Source organism: Perognathus longimembris, chromosome 28 (genome assembly GCF_023159225.1).
Source record: "Perognathus longimembris pacificus isolate PPM17 chromosome 28, ASM2315922v1, whole genome shotgun sequence".
Classification (NCBI taxonomy): Eukaryota; Metazoa; Chordata; class Mammalia; order Rodentia; family Heteromyidae; genus Perognathus; species Perognathus longimembris.
The window spans coordinates 38,641,821-38,651,175 of NC_063188.1; the positions used below are offsets into that span (position 1 = coordinate 38,641,821).

At 41.4% G+C, this 9,355-nt stretch overlaps 1 protein-coding gene across 1 annotated transcript in view; it reads left to right on the plus strand.

Annotated features, from left to right (window-relative positions):
- Window positions 1-6,415: 6,415 nt before the first annotated feature.
- The window catches only part of Taf7l (TATA-box binding protein associated factor 7 like), a 20,942-nt gene continuing 18,002 nt past the window's right edge, over window positions 6,416-9,355 (plus strand). The window contains exon 1 of the mRNA XM_048336246.1: window positions 6,416-6,521. Coding sequence (XP_048192203.1) covers window positions 6,491-6,521 — 31 coding nt within the window. The 5' untranslated portion in view covers window positions 6,416-6,490. The remainder of the gene's footprint in view (window positions 6,522-9,355) is intronic.

Genomic DNA, 9,355 nt, shown 5'->3' on the forward strand with positions numbered 1-9,355 from the left:
GGATTGTTTTTGCTATTCTAGGTCTTTTATTGTTCCATATGAATTTCTGGATTGCTTCCTCTATTTCATTAAAAAATGGTGTTGGGATATCAATGGGTATTGCATTGAATTTGTAGATAGCCTTTGGCAATATTGCCATTTTGATTATATTAATCCTCCCAGTCCAGGAGCATGGGAGGTTTTTCCATTTCCTTAGTTCTGTCTTAATTTCGTTTTTCAAGCTTTTAAAGTTCTCATCAAATTTGAATTAAAAAAAAATAAAGTTCTCATCAAAGAGGTCTTTCACTTCTTTGGTTGAGGTTATTCCTAGGTATTTTATGTTTTTGGGGGCTATTGCAAAAGGAGTTGCTTTCCTGATTCGAGCCTCGGTCTTCGGGTCGTTAGCATAGAGAAAGGCCGTTGAGTTTTGAGGGTTTATTTTATATCCTGCAACTTTGCCAAAGTTTGCCACTTAGGCCACAGTACCACTTCTGGCCATTTTCTGTATATTTGGTACTGGGGAATTGAACCCAGGGCTTCATGTATACGAGACAAGCACCCTTGCCACTAGGCCATATTCCCAGCCCTGTTTCTCAGTTTTTAAGCTGAAGGTTGGCTACCACCAGAGCCACATATCCAATGGATGTAAGAGTCTCACAGACTTTCCTACCCAGGCAAACTTCAAACCCTGATCCTCATATCTCAGCTGCCTGAGTAGCTAGGATGAGAGGCATGAGCCACCAGTGCTAGCTTATTTAATTTTTTTGAAGGACAGAGTGAGGAGATTTATAACATGGCATAGGCATGCCATGACAATTTTATGTTATTTTCACAATATACAATTAATATACAGGATATATTATATGATATAATATGCTGCATATCATATATAATTAATTACACAATTTATAATGTATCATATAGTAGAAATATGTAAGATAAAAATAGATGTTTTAGAAAGTTAAGACAAAAGTTGACACATGTCCATAAAATTCCTGGTTCTTAGAAATGGCTGTCTGGTTTTAAAGTTCCCAGCATTCATAGCCAAGGAGGTTGATTACATATTTCAATTTGTCCATATGTTTGAAAACAATTATTCATCTCCTTAAAATAGAAATGTTTCCATAAAGTTATTCAACTTATTATCTTAAAAAAAATGCCTTGGGCTGGGATTTAGCTCACTGGAAAAGAGCTTGCCTGGCGAGTAGCAACGTCCTTTGTTCGATCCCCAGTACCAAAAAAGACAAAAAAAACAGTTAAAAATGTTTTAAAAAGAATATTGTAACGTTCTCTCTCTCTCTCTCTCTCTCTCTCTCTCTCTATATATATATATATATTCAATATATAATACTGTTGTCTTGGTGTATTTTTTATTATCTATTATCACCTTCAATGTGGATCTATGGCAGAATGAGAAAATAAAGATCCCTATCTAGGTTAATTAAATGGAAAGAATATTCATGTGTCTAGAAAAAATGATAAATATACAATAACTAGTCTTTCAAAACTATTCCTTATAATTATGTTTAAATCCATTGTCTACAAGTGCCTAAAAGCACCCTTGGGTAACAATGTAATATTATGCCTGTACCTTTAATGGAATGACCTTTTACAACACTTTCTGAATGTTCTGGAATTCTCTCGTACGTATATACTGGAAAACACTTTACGTTACCACCTCTCTAGTCGTCATTCTCGCGTGGATCATGGCGAGTGGGGAGAGAGAGCTGACCAGTGTTCCTGAAAGTGATTCAACACCTTCTATCTCGACGGGAATTGAGGACGGAGAACCTCAAGTTTCTGTCAACCATCCTGTTGAGGCTGTTGGCGATAGCAGCACCTACATAACAGAGGACACAGTCCCCGAAGTTGCTATGGAACATGGAGACCTGTCTGACGCCGCCGTTGGCAGAGTGGAGGCTGGGAATAAAGGTCCCCCAAGCGAACCAGCAAGTCAAGAAGCAAGCGAGCTATCAAGTCAAGAAGCCAGCGAGCTATCAAGTCAAGAAGCAAGTGAACCAGCAAGTCAAGAAGCAAGCGAACCAGCAAGTCAAGAAGCAAGCGAACCATCAAGCGAACCATCAAGCGAACCATCAAGCGAACCATCAAGCCAACCATCAAGCCAACCAGCAAGTCAACCAGCAAGCCGACAGGGAGGGAAAAGTCTGTAGCTCTTTATTTCTTTACTGGGAGGAGGTGGTCTGTGGGCAAAATGAAAGACTAAACGTGATTTCCGATTGCTGTCTTATGGGGAGACTCAAGTGGCGTACTAAGAATCCGGGCGCCATATTTATGTAGTAGGTGTTTACATGGTGGGATTTTATATACGATGGTGGCATCATAGCAAAGGAATGAGTCATCCGATCTAACAGATAAGGAGGAATAACGAAATAGGCCCTCCATGGTGGGGGGAAAAAAAACCCTCATGGTCGGCCCTGTGTAGAAAGTAATGGGATAGAAAATGGTGGCTTTGCTCTCTGAGCACCACCTTCCCCCCTCCCCCCACTATGCCACTGCTGCTGGTCCACACCTTTTAATCCTTTCAAGCTTTCACCATATCCTCTGAGGCAAAGCTGAGCTGCTGCCTCTTGATTGGCCAGGAGTCTTGGAAGGCTGTTTTCAGTTGGCCCTGTGGGAGTGCTGGGAGGGGCTAGGAAGTATTGCTGCTCCAATCTGTTGCGGTCCTGTGGGAGCACGGCTTGCAGGCCGTAATCCTTCTGGCCGTGAGGCCTGGGCTCCCACAGACCTTAAGGTAATGGCGGATAAATTAGTGACTGTGTAGTCAGCTGGATTCTTGTTGTTGCTCTGTGTGTGTGTGTGTGTGTGCGTGCCGGGTCTTAGGCTTGAATTCAGTGTCTGAACACTGTCCCTATACAGTTTTTCCTCAGAGCTCATGCTCTACTGCTCCAGCTTTTTAGTGGTTGATTGCAGATAGTTTCATGCACTTTACTGCTCGGAATGCCCTGCTGTCCACAGCCTGACTGGACAAGAATGAGAGAGGGGCAAAAATTGAGGGTAATTGGTTCCATGGGAGATTTCCAAGGAAATGGAATAAATGTAACAGCTAAACTTCTCTTCCAAGCTTAGGCCAGGGAGACCAGCCAAGAGACTTTCACTTGCAAAGGTGCTGACCTGGGAACTTGCATGGAGCATGTGACTCTGTGTACTGCAGCCACTTATGTCACTTGTGATTCTCCTCACATGAGATGCACCTATTGAGAATGGTGCAAGGGTATCACTGGTGCTGTTACCTAGGCATCAGAGTGCTTTCTGGGGAAAAGTGGATGCATTCATTTTGTTAAATACCAAATAGTTCCTTGGGTCACTATAGGTAACCAATTTAAAAAATAATTAAAACTCATTTCAACTTTAGAAGGATATGTCCCAGCCATCCCAGGGGACTATGTGGAGACAGTCACGGACAGAAGACGGTCTATATGGAAGTGTATTAGTTGGGCCATATCTCCCGCGGGAGAGGGAGCAACTTGGCTGCTGGCTTCTGCACCTTACCCGGGTGGTAGCTTACTTATATAGTTCTGGAGCTAAAGGGGAAGTAGGTTGGTCTGAATGGTGAGTGGGAGTGGCCATTTATAGCTCTAGGGCAGGGAGTTTAGGTGTGGGTGTTTCTGGGTGGAGTGGGGGATGCTAACAAACTTCGCTTTCCATCATTTCTCCCACTGGACCTTTTATAAATGTGATTCACAAAGTACTAGTTTGAATCATTTAAGTTCTTAAATTCTTTCTTCCACAAATACATTCCCCCCAAGGTAGTGAAATGAATGAAATGCCTAGTCTTAGTTCTGCTGAGAAATCTAAAAGTTACTACTGATGTACTCCTTTAAAATTAAATTCCTGCTCCTGAATTTAAGTAGTCCCTGTTCTCTCCCCTTCAGACAATGTGCACAACCCCAAGATTCTTTGTGTATTTTATTTTAATTAACCCCTTTCCTACATATACTTTTCATATACATATATATGTGAATATATATCTTATATGCCAAAACATAAGTATCTGCCACAAATAATGCATCACCTATCCTTATCAAGGCTGTCTTTTTTTTACACTGTCGACCTTTTTGTGCTTCTTATATATTTCTGATGGTTTCTACAATTCCACTAAAGGATTTAAACAATAACTAGTCAATATTTTTGTGCTAATAGGGACCCAAACACACTTGTATGTGTTAAAACAAAGATTCCTGTGCTGAGATCCAAATTCAGAACTCACATCCCAGTTAAAATGAGTTAATGTATAGTCTTAATATAGAGTATTACAGCTGTGAATTAACTGGAGCTTTTACTTTAAGATATTAGACTTTTAAACTTTGCACATATAGTGTTCTTAGAGCATAACGAACTCTGTTAGGTTTCATAAGTGTAGATTGTTTTCTTCTACTTTGGGAAAAATATTCCTTAGAAATGTGGGCTGTACTACTCAAAATACAAGTCACTACAGATAAATAGATGGAAAATAAGATTATAAATAGCAAGGTGCCTGCAGCTCATGCCTGTAATCCTAGCTGCTCAGGAAGGTAAGATCTGAAGATTGTGGTTCAAAGCCAATCCAAACAGGAAAGTCTGAGACCCTTATCTCCAATTAATCACCAAAAAGCTGGAAGTGGAGTTGTGGCTCAAGTGGTAGATCACCAGCCTTGATTCAAAAAGCTAAGGGACAGTTTGAGTGCCTGAGTTCAAGATTCTGTACCTGTACCAGAAGGAGAGAACTGGACTGTTTTTACAAGGTAACTCTGAGCCTTGGATGCTGGCTCTAGAGTGATAAGACGTCTACTATCACTTGGGCTGATTAGTTCCTTTTGTGCATTTCGATCACTGGAGTATTGAAAACAAGCTTCTGTTTACTTCAAAACATATGGAATATTCTGGCAGGTGGTTTGAGAGTTAGTTTCACCCTTGGGTTTTTGTTCTTTCCTTCTTCCTAGAGGTCATTTAATTTGCCTAAGTAGCAGCCACTGTGTGGTTGAATTTTACTTCTTAAGAGTCAAAGAATTTTTTGCCAGTCCTGGGAGCCTGAACCCTGAGCTTCTTTTGCTCAAGGCTATCACCACTTGACCACAATGCCACTTCTGGCTTTTTCTGTTTATGTGGTACTGAGTAATGGAACCCAGGGCTTCATGCATGCTAGGCCAAACACTACCACTAAGCCACATTCTCAGCCCCAAAGAATATTCATAAGATAACTAAATTATGTTTTTAACAGCTTATCTCATTTGTTCCTCAAATTATTACATCATAGCATTTTGCATTGACTTTGGAAAAACTATTAGAAGGTAGATAAATGCCTTTAGGAACAATCAAGACATCACATAAGACATTGGACTTTGGGAAAGGTCCTGGATACTTTAACCAGTGACTACTAGAAGTAGTTAGCAGAATGATCAAAATCAGTTTTAAGTGACTTTCTGTCAATTTTGTTTTCTATGACTTCAATAACAAGAGACGGGCAAAAGCGTGGCTGAACTTCCTTATGAACTTGAGAACCATTTTATAATGCGTCTGCCTATGGTAAGAAACCCTTCCAGCTCAGAGCCAATGTTCCCTTTACAAAGGGTAGTTGCTTAGATTCAGTAACATGTATTTCAAACCATAAAAACTCAGAATAAAGCTGGGTGCTGATGGCTCACATCTGATATCCTAGCTACTCAGGAGGCTAAGAGATGAGAATTGCAGTTCAAAGCTAGTCCAGGCAGGAAAGTCCATGAGACTCTTATCTCTAGTTAACCATCAGAAAACCGGAAGTGGAGCTGTGGCTCCAAGTGGTAGAGCACTAGCCTTGGGGAAAAGAGCTCAGCGACAGTGCCCAGGCCCTGAGTTCAAGCCCTACAACAACAAAAACAAAACAAAACACCTTGTTTCACAGGAATCATGTCTGTCAAGTAACCATAATTCTAGTGTGTACTCTTCAACGAGCATTTCTTTCTTTCTGTATGCACTGCCTATAACATAGGTTGATTTCTGGCAGCACATCTGTGATCATGATGGATCCAATTACTTATCACAGACACGGCCTATTGAGCAGCCAAAATAAAATTCTTGTCATTTTTTTCTTTCACCTCAGAAGGGACAGACCAGAATTGTCTTCTGCAAATTCATTACCATGCAAGGCTGTCAGAGCTCATCTAAATATTTTAAGTCTTTTTCCCTACTAAAATCTATATTCAAGCATTATTTAGTTGAGGGATCTATGTTAAGGATGGGTTCAGAAGCCTATTTCTCCATTTAACGTTAATGTATCCAGTAAAGCTTAGCTGTGAGAAGTAGTTGGGATAACCATGAAATTAGAGTTGGTCTTATCCTTACTTGTATGGTGTATGAGTTCTTGTATATAGCACTGTTGTTAACATTTGGGAGGTATGTTTATTTAAGGTACGAATGTCTTTAATATGTATGGTCTAGCTGCCAACTAGACAACTGACTTAGATTTGTCAATTTACTTCCTTTTTAGGAACATGCTTGTACCATTAGGAACCTAATACATTCCAGAAGTGTCCCTATGAAGAATAAACTGAAACTTGACTTATATGGTAAGTAGCTAATATATCAAACCATTTATTAAGAGATTGTTACATGCCATACACTGGACTAGATACTAAAAATAGGAAAACGAATATGATCTGTTGTGAAGAACTCATTGTTTATAAGAAACTTTATTCACTCAATGCCTCATTGTTTTTAAAGTGGAAAGAAAATAAGAATTATGCAACTTGTAATCATAGTGTTTATAAGGAAGATCTTGGGGACCAATTGTGGTTATCTCATACAGCTGGTAATTAATCTATATACAAGCTTTATTCTTTATGATTTCTGAATGTCCAAGTGAATAACAAATGAATATGCTGTTCTTTGTGAAAGTATATAACTTCCTTTAAAAATGTTTCTATTTGCAAATCATACATAGGATAAAGGGTTAATATCCAGAATATGTAAGTAGCAACTCAATAGCAAGAAAACAAATAACTAGATGAAAATGGGCAGAGGACCAGAACATACTTTTCAAGGAAAGAGTTGTTTCTGGAGGTCTCACTAATTTTTGTTTTCTCTGAGCTGCTCTTGAACTGCAGTCTTCCTAGTCTCTGCCTCCTTAGGAGTCTTTCTCAATTTAAAAATTGAGCTGCTATTACAAATTACTGGGCATCTTTTTTTTTCCAATCCTGGTCCTTGAACTCTGGGGCCTGGGCAGTCACTGTTCCTGGGCTTCTTGTGCTCAAGGCCAGCACCACTTCCAGCCTTTTTTATGTGGTACTGAGGAATCGAACCCAGGACTTCATGCTTGGCAAGCATTCTACCACTAAGCTACATTCCCAACCCTGGGCATTCTTAATTTTTGAATATGAAATGTATACACAGGAAAAGGAAAAAAATGAACTTTATAAGTACTATATTATTGTTAGGTTTTTTAAAGTAGGTAGCTGGTAAAGGAGAACACCACGCGGTATTCAGGCAGGAGAGAAAGTTTATTACCGAACTGCTGGCCTGTGGCCAAGGTGATCCATGGCCAGAGAGAAGGTAGAGAAGAGACCCCCACCCAGCCCTGCCTTATATCTAGGGCAGGGCCAAGGGGTGTGGCCAGGTGGATTAGGATGTGACCTCAGGGAAAGGGGAGGTAACTGCCTCCAGGTCTGCAGGTTACCCAGGTAACTGGGTGGAGACTTAATGAGGTTGGGGCATCTGCATGTAGCCCTCAGGGAGAGGACCTTACATTCCAGTCTTTTAATAGTTATGAAAAAGGACGAAGACTCTCTCTGGCTGCTTCCTGCTGGCAAGGGCATCGACATTAGGGGTAAAAGGCATAAATCTGGCCCCTTCTGGAGAAGGCGAGCAGCAGGGTCCCTGGAAGACGTCTCATGAGGCAGGGGCTGGACAAAAAAAATATTAAGGCAAAAGGAAGGGTTTAGGGCACAAAATTAAAAATTGGATGACTTGGACAGTTCTTATACTCAGGTATGGACATTAGATGGACAAGCTACTATCTCACAGGATTTGAACTCAGGGCCTGGGCACTGTCCCTGAGCACTTCTGCTCGAGGCTATACTCTAGCACTTGAGCCACAGCTCCACTTCCAGCATTTGGCTGGTTAGAGATTGGTCTCTTCAGCTATGCTTCCAGCCTGGCTCTTCGCTGGTTAGTTGGGAGATGGAGTTTGAGAGAGATTTTCTGCCCTGGCTGGCTTCGAACTGCAATCCAAGGAGTCTTTGCCACAAAAGCCCTTTTTGATTTCCAATTAAAACAACAAGAAGACCAAGGGGACTAGAGCTTACCTGTACCTTGTCAAGAACTGACCAAATACTTGCCAGAATTCTGCAATGACAAAACTCAGTAGCTGTGATGAGTTTTAGCACAGATATATAGCTAGATGGACATACTAACAAATGACGTTTACACATACAGACACACATGGAACACACATACACACTGTGCACATAGGTTTTACAGCATGCAAAAATGAATTTCAGCAGTAGACTCTTTTGGAATTCCAATAGTAAATGACATTTTTTGCCCAATATTTTAGAACCACGTGGTTGGTTAGAAAAACAATTTTACTAGCAAACAACAATTTTCAGATTATAAAATGGAGAAACCATATTTTGATAAACTCCAGTGGGGTGCCATGTTGAGGGGGGTGGCAGGAGGACACAAACACACTAACAGAACGTGTGGCATGGCTTGCTGGTGCCTGTTAAACCCAATATCCACCACGTGGTCAATGCTAGAGAAAATAACTTTTAGATATCTTTGCTGACAAAGCACATTGGTGGACAAGCCTCAGTTTCGGAGGTCTGTGAAAAGAGGCAGCTTTGTGAGCAAGGCACATTACCAGGCTGGTACAACTTGGAGTTTCAAAGGAAGCAAGTAAGCAGGCAGATGAGGGAGAAAAAGGAAGAGAGGAAAAGAGAAAGAGAGAGAGAACCTGAATATAAGTGACTTCTGACCATTTACCATTGCAGTGGCAAAAACTGTATCTGAGCGAGTATTTTGAGCAGGCCTCATTGCACTGTTGAGGCGTGCTAGCAGTGTCCCGGCTCAGGTGTGACTGTGATGCAAAACCCAAAAAGCACGGGAGGGAGGCGCCTGGTGAGTGGATGAGAACTTACAGGGCAGAAGTGACAGAAGTGGCAGAAGTGGCAGAAGCGGCAGACGGAGCGGCAGAGAACTGGAGCAGCAGCAGTTTCACTCACCAGGGTAGACAAGTGGTGTGGAGGTGGAGGTGGATGTGGAGGCCAGCAATGGTATTAGTGAAAAGTCCCACATGGCGACTGGCAGCAGTTCGGTTCGCGGAAAAAGGGCCGTCAGGACGAACTGCTGGCCTGTGGCCAAGGTGATCCATGGCCAGAGAGAAGGTAGAGAGAGACAGAGACCC